Source organism: Lissotriton helveticus, chromosome 2_1 (assembly GCF_964261635.1).
Source record: "Lissotriton helveticus chromosome 2_1, aLisHel1.1, whole genome shotgun sequence".
Lineage (NCBI taxonomy): Eukaryota > Metazoa > Chordata > Amphibia > Caudata > Salamandridae > Lissotriton > Lissotriton helveticus.
This window is the reverse complement of record NC_136059.1, coordinates 1,244,278,021-1,244,293,674: the sequence shown is the minus strand read 5'-3', so window position 1 is coordinate 1,244,293,674 and position 15,654 is coordinate 1,244,278,021. Positions and strand designations below refer to the sequence as shown.

The 15,654-nt window shown below is 45.2% G+C and overlaps 1 protein-coding gene across 1 annotated transcript in view; it reads left to right on the top strand.

The window, feature by feature from the left end:
* Positions 1-14,261, top strand: part of LIN54 (lin-54 DREAM MuvB core complex component) — a 427,221-nt gene extending 412,960 nt beyond the window's left edge. The window contains exon 14 of the mRNA XM_078676187.1: positions 11,375-14,261. Coding sequence (XP_078532313.1) covers positions 11,375-11,567 — 193 coding nt within the window. The 3' untranslated portion in view covers positions 11,568-14,261. The remainder of the gene's footprint in view (positions 1-11,374) is intronic.
* Positions 14,262-15,654: the final 1,393 nt, after the last annotated feature.

The window sequence follows — 15,654 nt, the reverse complement described above, 5'->3', positions numbered from 1 at the left end:
CCTTATTGTAAGTACCTCAATCTGTTGTGGTAATCTATTTCAGACACATAAACTTCCCTGGAAGAACCCAGGGAAGGACTAGGTGGCTTTGTTCTAGTTAAATTTGTATTTAACATAGACACAGGGGGGCTACTATTTGGCTTCTTCCTCTTTTTTTGTTTCTTAAACATTAGAGGGATTTTTGTATTTGAGCTTTTCCCTGGGGAAGGTACAGGAAGTACTTCCTGCACATGTTCTAGATTGTGATCTGGGCTGTTGGAAGTTTCTATTCAGGCAGGGGGTGCAAGAGTTTCCTGGCTACTTTTCTCTTGGCACTCAGAGAGAAGGGTCTTTATCTTGTCTAAGGTCTCATGGCAGACGCGCCAGTGCCCCTCATTTTGGAACATGGTGCAATCTGAGCTTTTCCTTGAACCTTTCTTTTTCCCATAGTTCTATCAATGGATAAGTAAATATTGCCAATGAGCTTCTAGTATGAGCTTTCTACACTTGTTTGCTAACAATGAGTTTTACCCCTCCCCTCTTCTCTTAGGATTTCGCCGGGGAGAAATATTCCAGCCAATCCAGGGGACAACAGAGAAGGGATCAATATAACTATGCTTATGTGGGGGGCAGTCAATCAATAGTAACTCAGGATAGTCCCAACAGTAACTTTTTTCGAAGTGTTCTACACAGATGCAAGCAAGTAATCAGGAGGTCCACAACGGTCACAATGGGAAGAAACCAAGGGATGTGGCACAGCCCTGACTTTTCCTGTCGCTGACGGGCGTAGATGGGCCCGCCTTTGGCCTGGGCTTTGCCTGGGCCCAGCCCGGGCATGCCCGCGCTGCGGGTGCCGTGTGGATTTTTAGGTCTCGGACCGAAGGCTGGCTTGCCAGCCGGAAGTCGGAGATTTAATGATGTTCAATAGGGCAGTTTAACCCGCCTCTCTGCTCTCTCTCCTCCATTGGCTGGCTTCCTAAACGGAGGCCAGCCATTGGAGGAGAGAGGCGTCCCTCGAAAGAAGCTCCGTCTCTTTGGGATTCGGGGGCGTGTTCGTGCTGTTCTTTCCACTTTTTAGCCACGCCCCTTTTTAGAACGCCGAACACGCCCCCGAATCCGAAATGTTTGGATGTTTGCGGCCGCCGTCGAGTCTTCCAGTGAGTGCTTGTTTGTGTTTTGTGCCATTTTTGTGCCTTCTGTCCCATAATTGTACGTTTGTGCCGTTTTTCGTGTTGTGCCGCACAGGATCACAGGTACGGTGACAACGCCTCTGATTGGTCCTTATGATAATATAGCTTGCTTGTTTCACACACTTCAAATGTCAAACTCGTTTCCATCTTTTACGCCCTGCCACTGTCTAAAAGGTCACCAGCTGCCACTGCTCACACCTACAGTTCCAGCGCCACTCTTTCTACATAGCTCGAGGCGGAAAACAGCATGTCGGTGCTTTGTTGACCTGTTGCTGCAGTCTACTTTCTCCGAGACACCTCCCTGCCCTAGCAGGCCTCCAGCAGATGCCCTGGCGCTCCGCTTTTTATAGGACTTGGGACTATAGATGCCAGGAACCCTCAAAATAAACACAGCTTTCTTGCCAAACCACCCTTAGCCGGGCGAAAGACACTAACGCTGCACAGGCGGAAGAGAAAACATGTCTCCACCCAGTAATAGGTGGATAGTGATAAATATGTAGTAGAAATGCTCTCGGAACAGCCTTCGTTTGACCTGAACACTCATCACACAAGCTCGGCACATCCTCTGCATTTTTACCTCCGTCCGACCTCAAAAGTGGAAACAGCGAAATTACGTGACCCTGGGTAAATCACTCTGACCCCCTGCACTGTGGCGCCATTGTCTTTCATAAATGGAACATGTACAGAACAGAATGTGGGGCACTTATAATGATGTGCTGTATAACACAGCGCCTCGAGGCACTGAAGTTTGTGGTGTTGCACTATACAAATGTCCTCATCCTCCCAGGATTATGACAGGAAGAAAGTATATAAAATATCCCTGAACAAGAGAATATGGGGGGCTTATAAGCCCCTTCCGTGGTGCAAGGGGCTTGTAAATAAGCCCTATTTTCCCTCCTTTAACTTTGGCGGATTTTCTTCAGTGACGCTTCAGTCAAACCCTCACTAAAGCAGCACTGGTGTTTCTGTTTCTTAAACTGAATGCCAATTAAGCTCGTTCAGCAAGCTTGATGTGGGAATTATGGTTCTATACAATGATTTATTTAAGAGACTAAAGCTTTGCTTCCTGCAGAGGGGAGAACCCGTGCGCCTTCGCACGAACAAACAACATGCAATCAAGCACACTGTTAGCAAAAGTTCCATTTACAGGACAGAATATTTACCCTATGACGTTCAAATACAAAACTGCTCCTTCGAGGTGAAGCTCTCAGCGTTTAATGTCTCTGGTTTATTTGATTGAGCGCTGCAGCCGCCCAAACACAAATATTTAACGGCCGAGATATATTTCACCATCCACATGAAATAACCGCAGCACTGTGATAGATTGTCCCCGCTGAAATGTTTCTATTCTTATTTGCTGTTGTTCCAGGTTTTATGTACATATTGTTGGGACAGGAAGTTTTAAACCTCTAAGGTGGGCAAGTCACTTGAAGCTCGAGTCTGGAGTCTGGCTCAAGTCGATATTTTGTTGTAACTACCAGCCCTTGACGAGCCGACCTTTCACGTTGCTTCTACATCTCGCAAAAGCGTCCTGAGTGACAATCATTTACCATAGTGCACGGATGTGGAGAGCTGTGTGGGCTGTGAGAGCTGTGTGGGCTGTGAGAGCTGTGTGGGCTGTGAGAGCTGTGTGGGCTTTGAGGGCTGTGTGGGCTTTGAGGGCTGTGTGGGCTATGAGAGCTGTGTGGGCTGTGAGAGCTGTGTGGGCTGTGAGAGCTGTGTGGGCTGTGAGAGCTGTGTGGGCTGTGAGAGCTGTGTGGGCTGTGAGAGCTGTGTGGACTGTGAGAGCTGTGTGGACTGTGAGAGCTGTGTGGACTGTGAGAGCTGTGTGGGCTGTGAGAGCTGTGTGGGCTGTGAGAGCTGTGAGGGCTGTGTGGGCTGTGAGAGCTGTGAGGGCTGTGTGGGCTGTGAGGGCTGTGAGAGCTGTGAGGGCTGTGAGAGTTGTTGGCAATGTAAATAACAATGCCATTTATTTATAATAAAAAAAGAAATGTCCTGAGCAATGCCAATAGCTCTACCTTTAATAATGCCGAGACCATTGCATTGTAAATGCTTGTTTAAAGTGCTGGAGTGTGCTGAAGGCGGCAGGGGCCTCGTTGGGGGATGGTGGTTTTGAGTCCCCCTCAATGTCGGCAGGCAACAAGGCAGAATGCAGGCGGGTGTCCCGTGCTGCGGGCGCCCTGTGTGTTTTTAAAGCGCCTCCGGGCCCTGGAGTGTAACGAAGGCGGCAGGGTCCGGGTTGGGGGCGGGGACTGGTGGTTTTTAGTCCCCCTCGATGTCAGCAGGCAACAGGGCAGAATGCAGGCAGGCGGATCTTTTCATATATGTACTATTTACTTAAAATATGCATGTGTGTATGTGTGTATATATATATATATATATATATATATATATATCTCCATCCATATCCATATCTATACTAATATTATAAAAGAGAGACCAAACCTTTGAGGCGGGTAAGCTCCGGAACCACAGGGCCAACTGGAACACCCAATACAGCGTTGGAAAGGAGAGTATCAGCAGATGGACATAGGCTATACACCAGCCCAACATATACATTAGGTAGTGGTCCCCAGATTCAGGAAGGTCCGAGCTGGAGGGAGATCCTTTGAAGTAGCAGCCGCCATACTTTGGAATACTCTCCCGGTTGAGATTAGACACATCACTGAACTCCTGCCATTCAGAAAAATGATTAAAACCTGGCTATTCCCCAAGGTAACTGTTTGAAGCTCGCACTTCTTGTGTTCCTCTTTCCGCCTCATCAGATCTTATCAGCGCCAGGATGCCTGCAATGGTGACAGCTGCGCTTTATAAGTTTGTTAAATAAATAATAAATAAATAGAAGGGAAAAAGAACGTTTGGGAAAAAGTAGTCCACGTTTGGGAAAAAGTAGTCCATTGTGGGCGTGTGCGTTGTGCTGGGGGCGTGTGCATAGAGCGATGGTCGTGGCATTCGTCAAAACCCAACCCTGCTGAATGATGCAGCTTGCGAGAAGCGTTGTGCTGGGGGCTTGTGCATAGAGCGATGGGGGGTGTGTGCATACAGCGATGGGCGTGGCATTCCTCAAAACAAACATGGATTCCACCGCTTGCGAGAAGCGGAAGTTGCATTTGCCATTAGACGCAAGAGTTGCATTTGGCATTGTTGGCCGTTGACGTCATGTGGTGCATCTAAGTGGCGCTACAGCGGACAAACTCGTTCGCGGCTGCCGCTACGCCTGGAGCAGACACACACGTTTTGCATATTGCGGCAAGGACAACAAACAGAAGAGCACACGCTCACCTTCAGCGGTACCGAACGAGGGCTTCTGAGCGGACGCACAGGCAAGTTTTGAAATAAATTTGCCTTGCCTATTACAACCATTGCAGACATTCTATTTCATCCCCAGACAACGTCGGGGCGGGCAACTAGTGTGTGTATATATATATATATATATATCGGGGCTGAAACGCGTAATGGCTGACTTTCAAATGGAGTGATAAAGAAATTTTGCTGCACCTTTCTGGTGGTCCGTGCACCTATCCTTGTAAAAGAACTACGGTTTGGACTGTTTCCTGATATATATATCTATATATACATATCGATATATAGAGATATAGATATATATATATATATAGATATATATTTATATATAGAGATAGATAGTGATATACTAGACTGTTATCCACCATCTTAAAGGGTACTTCTATTATTATATATTTACCTACAAACACTGCCTGCTATTCTGATTCAAGCATGTGAATCTGACAGTTCACCTACTGGAGAAGACAATAAGTTATCTGTACTACAGTTCTCCAGTATTGGTATCTTTTGTAGACATGCGATCCACCCTCCTCACCTAAGAGGCTCCCCTCATAGATCAGGATTTTTTATTCCCACCTGTGCTCGAAGATCTGAGGGACTCAGCCTCTGTTGGGAGTGTTTAGAGGGTGCTGTCACCTGATTTGTTATAGTTCAAGTTTGGTCTGTTTTTAAAAAAAGAGGACATATGCTATTAAACTGACTTTACATTGCCAATATAGCCTATGATACTGATTTCTTTACTACGGTACAGTGGGACTCCCACTTCGACAGGTAATGATTCCAGCGTGTGAATCTATGAAAGATACCAATACTGGAGAACTGTAGTTACAGGTAAGTAACTTATTCTCTTCTCTTCAAAAGCTAGTACTCACAACACCTGCTGTTAGCCGTTTCATTAGTAACCATTGTGTGGTGATTTTCACTTTGTTGAGATTGCTGGATGGTGTTGATGAACTGCAAAAGGATGCTAGACAAGGTACCATACTTGATGTATTCCTATGAACATCAGAAGAAAATCATAGTAAGTTTGACCAATTGTCATGCTCATCTTGAAGGTAACAAGTGCTTTCAGTACTGCTCAGAGGCCTGCATTCTCTATTCTTTTGTCCATCCCTTGACAGAAAAGTGGAAAGGTTTGTGCAAAATACTTGGTAGAGTGAGCCTATGTTGTTTGCAAAGCAAACTGGTCTGCTGCATGTCTGGGAGAAATAGGTGTTTCTCAAGAGTTCCCCCTAGGACATGTCCTATCCAAATTACCAAAGAAAAGTGGTCAGAATTCCGGGAAAATCCTTGAGTGGACACTGGTAAACAAATTGTCAGTTGGTCAGGGAAGTTGAGCATTGGCCTTGCAAGCTACTAGCCATCTTTCAGTATCCGTTTTAGCGAACTTATCTAGGGCAATACCAAGTCCATCAAAGGGGCTTTGGCCGCCGCCATTGGCAGCATTGCTGGTGCTGGTGCAGGCATGCTTGATCAGACATTACTTTGTACCAAGTGTTTCCCAACCCAGTTCCGAGTCTACACCTTCCCACCTCCATGACAGGAACCCAAAAAGTGGTCATAGAACAAGCATGGCAGTCCACGCTGAAGGCAAATACATCTTTTTAGTTCTCCTGCAAAGTCTTAGAACCAAGCTTGTCTACACTTTTACATCTCAATATAGCAGAGATGGATGAGCGATTTCTTTCCATTACCCACTTTACTAGTAAGTACTCGCTCCCTCTAACTCTTTTTTTTTATTTTCTGTTGCCTGTGTCTTTAGTGCAGGAATTGAAAACATTTTCTTTTGTAATGGGGTCACTCTGCTAAGAAAGGTATGGCCCCTTAGACACTGAGCTACTGGTTGATAATACCGCAATTTCCCAAAAAGTTTGTGGCAGTCAACTCAGTGTGCGATCATTAGACACCCCATCCAGGAATCATGAACTTTAATTCAAAGAAACTTCTAATTCTGATTTTGAGTCCGTAGGGTCCACTAGCTATTTTCATTAAACGGGTTTCAGTTATGTCCTGTTGTATTAAATATCATCCAACAGCCTAGAAATTCTTTAATTGGATTGATGTTCTTTTCTTGCGGCTACTAGGAACTCCTGTAGAGCAGTTGTGCCTGTTGCTTAAGATGTCTTCTGCAGGCACCTTCAGAAACCTTATTCAACGTGGTGTAGAATTTTAACATGGTTACCTAAAGTCAAAGTCTGGATTGTCGTTACTTTCTTCCCTCTGTTCCATGTTGGAAAATCTGATGCAAAATTTAAAAGTACCAAGAAGTGAGATCATTACTCTGGGACCCCTTGTTCTATGTTTTCTTGGATTACCAACATTCATCCTTTTGCACCTCTTTTCAGCTATATATGCATGTTGCAGCCACATTAGAGGATCTGAGGTGCATATGCAGCTTGCTTGTGCAAGGTGACATATGTAGATATACATATAAAATACACATGCCTTGTCCTGCCTGCTCACTTGCTAGTGCTTGTCACCAAGTTTGAGTTTTCAGTCCTGCCATAGCTTCACTCCTGTCTGCTACAAGTTTTTAGGTCTCGGCAACGAGAACTAATGTCGCCGAGTAAGCTCGCAAGGGAGTACAGAGCGGTGCACGAGCCGACCAGGGTCTGTGGACGCGCACACACAAAGGCAGGCAGGCAGGCACACACCAGACACACACAGACAGATACACACACACGCACACACACACACGCACACGCACACACACACACTCCCTCTCTGCCGCCCCCCCCTCTACCCCCACTCACCGGGCTCTTTCCCTCCACAGCGGGTCAGTCATGGCAGCAGGCAGGCTCGGTGTCTTCTCCGGCGATCTTCAGCTGATGTGCACGCCCACGCTGCGTCTCGTGCGCGCCCACCACGCTGTTTCGCGCCCGTTGATCCTCAGCTTGTGATTACTACTCCTTCTAACCCGGATTCTAAATTACTATTTCTTGGTTTTCTAACTCCACTCTGTTGATTCGTAACAAACTGATATTCAGCACATTTCACAGTCTCGCTTTTGCTTCTCATAAATACAATAAGATTATTTTAAGCAATGTCTACCCTTCTTTTGGTTCTGTGCCTATTATGCTTCGGACTATAGAGTTTTAGAAAGTGTGGTGGAAGATTCCATGATATCAGTGGTGTGCACAGTGCAGAGTGAGTGTGCAGAGTAGTGAGTGCAGAGTAGTGAGTGCAGAGTGCAGAGTAGTGAGTGCAGAGTGCAGAGTAGTGAGTGCTGAGTAGTGAGTGCAGAGTAGTGAGTGCAGAGTAGTGAGTAGTGAGTGCAGAGTAGTGAGTAGTGAGTGCAGAGTAGTGAGTAGTGAGTGCAGAGTAGTGAGTGCAGAGTGCAGAGTAGTGAGTGCAGAGTGCAGAGTAGTGAGTGCAGAGTAGTGAGTGCAGAGTAGTGAGTGCAGAGTAGTGAGTGCAGAGTAGTGAGTGCAGAGTAGTGAGTGCAGAGTAGTGAGTGCAGAGTGAGTGTGCAGAGGAGTGAGTGCAGAGGAGTGAGTGCAGAGTAGTGAGTGCAGAGTAGTGAGTAGTGAGTGCAGAGTAGTGAGTGCAGAGTAGTGAGTGCAGAGTAGTGAGTGCAGAGTAGTGAGTGCAGAGTAGTGAGTGCAGAGTAGTGAGTGCAGAGTAGTGAGTGCAGAGTAGTGAGTGCAGAGTAGTGAGTGCAGAGTAGTGAGTGCAGAGTAGTGAGTGCAGAGTGCAGAGTAGTGAGTGCAGAGTAGTGAGTAGTGAGTGCAGAGTAGTGAGTGCAGAGTGCAGAGTAGTGAGTGCAGAGTAGTGAGTAGTGAGTGCAGAGTAGTGAGTAGTGAGTGCAGAGTAGTGAGTAGTGAGTGCAGAGTAGTGAGTAGTGAGTGCAGAGTAGTGAGTGCAGAGTGCAGAGTAGTGAGTGCAGAGTAGTGAGTAGTGAGTGCAGAGTAGTGAGTAGTGAGTGCAGAGTAGTGAGTAGTGAGTGCAGAGTAGTGAGTGCAGAGTAGTGAGTGCAGAGTAGTGAGTAGTGAGTGCAGAGTAGTGAGTGCAGAGTAGTGAGTGCAGAGTAGTGAGTGCAGAGTGCAGAGTAGTGAGTGCAGAGTAGTGAGTGCAGAGTAGTGAGTGCAGAGTAGTGAGTGCAGAGTAGTGAGTGCAGAGTGCAGAGTAGTGAGTGCAGAGTGCAGAGTAGTGAGTGCAGAGTGCAGAGTAGTGAGTGCAGAGTGCAGAGTAGTGAGTGCAGAGTAGTGAGTAGTGAGTGCAGAGTAGTGAGTAGTGAGTGCAGAGTAGTGAGTAGTGAGTGCAGAGTAGTGAGTGCAGAGTGCAGAGTAGTGAGTGCAGAGTGCAGAGTAGTGAGTGCAGAGTAGTGAGTGCAGAGTAGTGAGTGCAGAGCGCAGAGTAGTGAGTGCAGAGTAGTGAGTGCAGAGTAGTGAGTGCAGAGTAGTGAGTGCACAGTAGTGAGTGCAGAGTGCAGTGCAGGTGAGTGCAGTGCAGGTGAGTGCAGTGCAGTGCAGGTGAGTGGAGTGGAGTGCAGTGCAGGTGAGTGGAGTGGAGTGCAGTGCAGGTGAGTGGAGTGGAGTGCAGTGCAGGTGAGTGGAGTGCAGTGGAGTTCAGGTGAGTGGAGTTCAGGTGAGTGCAGTGGAGTGCAGTGGAGTGCAGGTGAGTGCAGTGCAGGTGAGTTCAGTGCAGTGCAGGTGAGTGCAGTGCAGGTGAGTGCAGTGCAGTGCAGGTGAGTGCAGTGCAGGTGAGTGCAGTGGAGTGCAGGTGAGTGCAGTGGAGTGCAGGTGAGTGCAGTGGAGTGCAGGTGAGTGCAGTGCAGGTGAGTGCAGTGCAGGTGAGTGCAGTGCAGGTGAGTTCAGTGCAGTGCAGGTGAGTGCAGTGCAGGCGAGTGCAGTGCAGGTCAGTGCAGTGCAGTGCAGGTCAGTGCAGGTGTGTGCAGTGCAGGTGAGTGCAGTGCAGGTGAGTGCAGTGCAGTGCAGGTGAGTGCAGTGCAGTGCAGTGCAGGTGAGTGCAGTGCAGGTGAGTGCAGTGCAGGTGAGTGCAGTGCAGGTGAGTGTAGTGCAGGTGAGTGCAGTGCAGGTGAGTGCAGTGCAGTGCAGGTGAGTGCAGTGCAGGTGAGTGCAGTGCAGGTAAGTGCAGTGCAGTGCAGGTGAGTGCAGTGCAGGTGAGTGCAGTGCAGGTGAGTGCAGGTGAGTGCAGTGCAGGTGAGTGCAGTGCAGTGCAGGTGAGTGCAGTGCAGGTGAGTGCAGTGCAGTGCAGTGCAGGTGAGTGCAGTGCAGGTGTGTGCAGTGCAGGTGTGTGCAGTGCAGGTGAGTGTAGTGCAGTGCAGGTGAGTGTAGTGCAGGTGAGTGCAGTGCAGTGCAGGCGAGTGCAGTGCAGGCGAGTGCAGTGCAGGTGAGTGCAGTGCAGGTGAGTGCAGTGCAGGTGAGTGCAGTGCAGGTGAGTGCAGTGCAGGTGAGTGCAGTGCAGTGCAGGTGAGTGCAGTGCAGTGCAGGTGAGTGCAGTGCAGTGCAGGTGAGTGCAGTGCAGTGCAGGTGAGTGCAGTGCAGTGCAGGTGAGTGCAGTGCAGGTGAGGGCAGTGCAGGTGAGGGCAGTGCAGGTGAGTGCAGTGCAGGTGAGTGCAGTGCAGGTGAGTGCAGTGCAGTGCAGGTGAGTGCAGTGCAGGTGAGTGCAGTGCAGTGCAGGTGAGTGCAGGTGAGTGCAGTGCAGTGCAGGTGAGTGCAGTGCAGTGCAGGTGAGTGCAGTGCAGGTGAGTGCAGTGCAGGTGAGTGCAGTGCAGGTGAGTGCAGTGCAGGTGAGTGCAGTGCAGGTGAGTGCAGTGCAGGTGAGTGCAGTGCAGGTGAGTGCAGTGCAGTGCAGGTGAGTGCAGTGCAGGTGAGTGCAGTGCAGTGCAGGTGAGTGCAGTGCAGGTGAGTGCAGTGCAGGTGAGTGCAGTGCAGTGCAGGTGAGTGCAGTGCAGGTGAGTGCAGTGCAGGTGAGTGCAGTGCAGTGCAGGTGAGTGCAGTGCAGGTGAGTGCAGGTGAGTGCAGTGCAGTGCAGTTGAGTGCAGTGCAGGTGAGTGCAGTTGAGTGCAGTGCAGGTGAGTGCAGTTGAGTGCAGTGCAGGTGAGTGCAGTTGAGTGCAGTGCAGGTGAGTGCAGTTGAGTGCAGAGTGGTGTGTATTGACAATGTAAATGACAATGCCATTTATTTATGATTTAAAGAAAAATAAATGTCATGAGCAATGCCAATAGCTCTATCTTTAATGATGCCGAGACCATTGCATTGTAAATGCTTGTTTTAATAGAGAGCTTGAGACTCGGGAGTTTCAGGGGTACTTAAACAATAAATCTATCTTTGTCTCATGTTGTGAGTTGAGTTTGCGTTCCTTATATTTTGTGGTTGATAGAGCTTGTGGTCCACTTGGTGGCCAGTGAGAGGAGAGAGAACCTCTTTATGTTAGTTTCACTTAGCAAGACCAATTGGAATGTGAAATCTTTCTTGATCACCAGGTTTAGTATTAAGTTGGTTTATGCTTTCCACAATATTGCCGGAGTTTTATACGCAACCTTTTCTTTAGAGAGTCATTATTCCAATAGCAGACTGTCACTGCAATGGACTCGACATACTAACAGGGCATCTGTGGTTGTTGAGTCTCCAGATGAACTGGGCCACTAATGGAGATCATTTCCTTTATGCTGGTATGGGACACAAATGGAATACCTGCAGACCTTCAACCTCTTAAACTAACCACAAGACCAAGGCATTGGCATTGTGGGTATAGGAGTTTTCTGTACACTCCCAGTTTCTGAAAATGTTTGCATACAGAAAATAGCAAACAAAGTGCCCTTATAATGGGTCCTGGTTAAAGCAGTCCATGAATCCGCTTCTTTAATGCTGCACATAGGTATATATTTTCAGAATCCATGTCTTGCAAGTAAATTTCTTTTTTTATTTACACCACAGATTGCCGTTCACATTTGTGACAAAGGAAGTTACAAATGCGACGTGCGACTGCCTTCTCTCACAAGCGGAGCACGCTGAGAAAACGGGGATGTCGAAGGCGGCTGCAGAACGCAAGATCTTGGAGGAGTTTGGTCGGTGTCTAATGAGAGTCATTAACTCTGCTGGGAAAGCCAAAAGGGACTCGTTTTGCTGACTTGCACAATTAGTGTCCCCAAAGAGAACTCAGTCGAGATGCTGAGGAGGAAGGAGCCAGCCCCGAGAGAGTGCGGCACAACGCTGTCATGGTTGTGCAGCGGATGAGGGCTTGTTTGTGCTTCACCCTGTCCACATGGTGCTTTTTAAATTGACGTGCAAAGCTTGATATTGAATTAAGACATTTTATGAAGAGACTCTTTAAAGAAATCAAATATATCTCTTGTTATTAAACCTGCATCTATTTTCACAACATCTGGCAGTGAAGTTTGGGGGTAGGGCTTTGGGCTTGTTGATTAATGCGCACACACACATGTTCCACAAACCAATGTGTCTAAAACTCAAAGTAGAGTAATGTACGAGATTCCATTTTCAACAACATAGCGAGACTCTAACGGTGTCAACAGTGAAAGGAAACCAAACAGCAAAGTGTGCACTAATTATTGAGCATGCTTCATGAAGTAAAATTTGTGTTTAAGGAAAATGTTTGATCTTAAAACTCGATATTGATTGACTGAAAAAGAAGTAAAGCCATACCATGCAATTTTAATATACATGCATTATTTGGACACCATCCCAAATAGCTGATGTCCACAATATTTTAATGTTCTAAACCACAGCATTCTTTTAATGGTCTAATGGTGTGAATTATTTTTAACTCTGGTTTCTTTACAATTTTTCTTTAAAACACAAAGGTGTTTGGGAGAGGAATCAGTTGTTTGGTATTACAACAGTAAAATATCCATCACTGTGTGGGTCTGTATGCAGCATAAAGTGTCATACATTGCATGTAAGCAATAAGCACAAATATGTTTGCATATTTAAATTTAAATCTATCATATGCCTATTTACCCGGAGCTAGTTATTTTGACAGCAATATGTAGAATATGAGGCACTTTTATTTACTGATATAGGGAGTGGGGGGCATGCACGTACAATGGCATTTTGTTCATAAGCACACAGAGTGATACATTCTTGCGTGTAAAAAATAGAAAACTTCAAAAGGCAAATCTAAGTAAAAATGTATTTGGGTATTTATCACAACCTCTACATATCTGTGATTGGAGGTTCTGTAAATTCAGGAAGCTTATGCCTTTTTCGCAAACTAAATATTTTTTGCAGTTACCAAAACAAGGATGTGGAATATTTTCATCCCAACAATGAAAATACAAGTGTGTCACGAAATATATTGCCCAAAGTAATTCGTTTAGCTTCTCAGACAATATATTTTTAATTTCTGTAGTTAGTAGTTCTTTGACTGGTGTGGTTTAGTGTTCTCTTGAGCTGTCATGTTGTAATTGAACAAAGGTTGCATAATTGCTCATATGCTTAGTAACCACATTAAGGTTGGTACATCTCACCCATATACACACTCTTGTTTAACCAAAAGAGAATAGTTGTATTTTTACCATCTAGTTATGGTGTTGTAGCTGCAGGGTGAACTGAGCTTCCTGAGGAATGTCCTGTACACCTCCACTAAACTTCAGTCAGTGGTGCACGCAGTAATCAAGATTCATTTGCTGTGATGATCAACCCCCCCCCCCCCCCCCCCCACCTCCCCCTACTCTTCACTAGTGAGAGGATGACCATGTTCCACTCTTGTTGCATATTTCACCAGACCCTCCTTCACTGCCAATGTAGAAAGTATTACACCATTTACATATATATCCTCAGAAATCCGTTCACCTGCTACCTCGGCGTTATAGAGACTATTAGGCAGTCAATAGACTCTTCGGCTGCAACCTCCGAACTTAACTGGGATGGACTGGTAGGTTTTACTATTGTCCTGCTTGAGAAGTGTGATCTTTACCCTTTCAAAGGTATAAGCTGCAGTTAGGTATTCAGATGTATTTCTCTTGAAGAGATTCTGCATTCAAATAATTTATAAATCTGCAGGACCTAAATGGAAAAAATATATCTTTAGATGTGTATATGTAGTGTAGTATTTAAAAATGTTTCGGTGATCAATCTAAGATGCAGTGTTGTTGATTGAGGGGAAAGACCTGAAGCACTGTATGTAATGACCGTGTTAGAGACTTTTTTTTTTACTGAAGAGAAGTAATTGTTGATTTACCTGATTTCAGGAAAATGGGAATTGGCTACCTTTACAGGCCTCATGCATTTTTGGATCCTGAATTACTAAAATCTTCCCTTGGCTTAAGTCGGTCTTAAATGAGGAGACAGGAACCATAGCCCTAATTGAAAAAGGCTTTTCCATGGATTATTACTGCCTTAATCTGGGGGGGAGGGGACTGTGATACTACCAGAAATGTCCATTTTTGTGCCAACTTGTGAATTTTGTGTTGGTGTGTTTGTGAATATAATTTGCTACTTTATTTTGTAAACTAAAAAGCATTCTTGTTGGATGGAGTGCATTAGCCCCCATCCTTTGCTGAAAATTATAATCAGTGAAGTGTAGAAAAGTCTCACATAAACATAATTTCCCTCTCTTTTAGCAAACCTGAAAACTCTACTCTTAGATTTGAGCCCTCTGCTGACAGTCTGCTAAATGTCTATGAAGCGGGTACCAAGGTAGACCTGCTGCAGCAACAAATAGGCAAGAGAGGAGAGCAGCTAGAGATGATATTCCACCATTTCGACATGTTTCGGACAAAAACAAACTGAGGACTTAGCATAAGTGCTACCAGCACAGTCTATGACCTGCTCATTTTTTAAACATGACTTACGTCCCCAAAACAAGGAATTTTAAATAAATGCAAATATAGGAGAAATTGACAGAAACACCAAAATCCATGGTGAACCACTTTCCTCCATTACTTTGAGTGCAGAAGGGCAATAAAACAAGGTTCAGTATGAAACTTTGCTGTCAAACAGTGAGAAGATTAAAAAACGGAAATCTCAGTTGTGTACATCCATAATTATGAAAACAAGTAGGCTTATAAGGTTCCTTAAAACCCCTATGTAAGAGTTCAGAGGCATTTCGAGTATCTATGTTGCCTTGCATCTTTGTTTTTTGGTAACTTAAAATGTTCTTGCTCATTTTATAGATGTTGCTATCCTTTAGTAGAACTGTTTCATGGGATGTAAAACAAAGTACATATTGTACAAAACGTACACTAATACTCTGCAATGAAACACTTATTTGATCTTTCCAAAGTAGGAGATAGCTATACCTTTTCACGTATGCAGAAAAGTATTTTGGATAGCATTTGCGTATACTGCCATGTACTTTCCCAGACTGCCCTCACTGAAGTCAGAAATAGATTGTTTGTTCTATGTATTTGTCTGATGTTTCCGTAGACAACCCTAGAAAATAGATCCACACTTTAAGGCATAGCATAGGGTTCCTTCCGCATCACCATTAACCCCTCATCTTTGGGAAAATATACATCCCGAATTATAGATTAAGAAAAGACGGGTAGGAGAGCACCTTATAAGTGATATTTTTAAAGATGGTATTTTTGTCCGCTCAGTCAGTAATTTGCTGACACATTTATTTGTTATGTTTAGCTTTGGAATTTTAAAAGAACTTTAAAAGTGCTAGAATTCAGATATTGTTAATCTTTTAACCTTCTCTGTAAATTATCAGAGAATATAATTTTGATTTTAATCAATCACGTGATTGAAACCAGTCTTGTGAAAGTATTTATGTACGTCCATGTACATGTTGAGTGATCCCAAGTGATATACTTTTATGGTGCCAGCTTTACTTGACAAATCAAATGACTCCTGGGTAGCATTGCTATGTTTTTTTTTTATATTCCTAGTAGCTCCGAAGACAATGAGTAACATAATTCTCAAGCCAAGATATGATTTAGTGCAATTTAGCTTTAAACAGATTTTTATTGCCACCAATTGCATTCATGCTGAGTGCACGCAGTGCCAAAAGCCCTAGAGGTGTAATTGTAAACATGATTTTTCCTTCATGAAACTGGCTCAGCTGTGTTCAACTAACATTGCAATTGGATTTTTCCTTCCTGCTGGTCTCACACACTCTCCGCAGCCATATCGGATCAATCGGAGAAATTGAGTTGCTGTTTATCATACATCTTCTTCTGTGGGTTCTGAGCTATTTGCAATGGATTGTCAATGGTGCGAATTAGTGACCATAAGTTATTCTTAGCTTG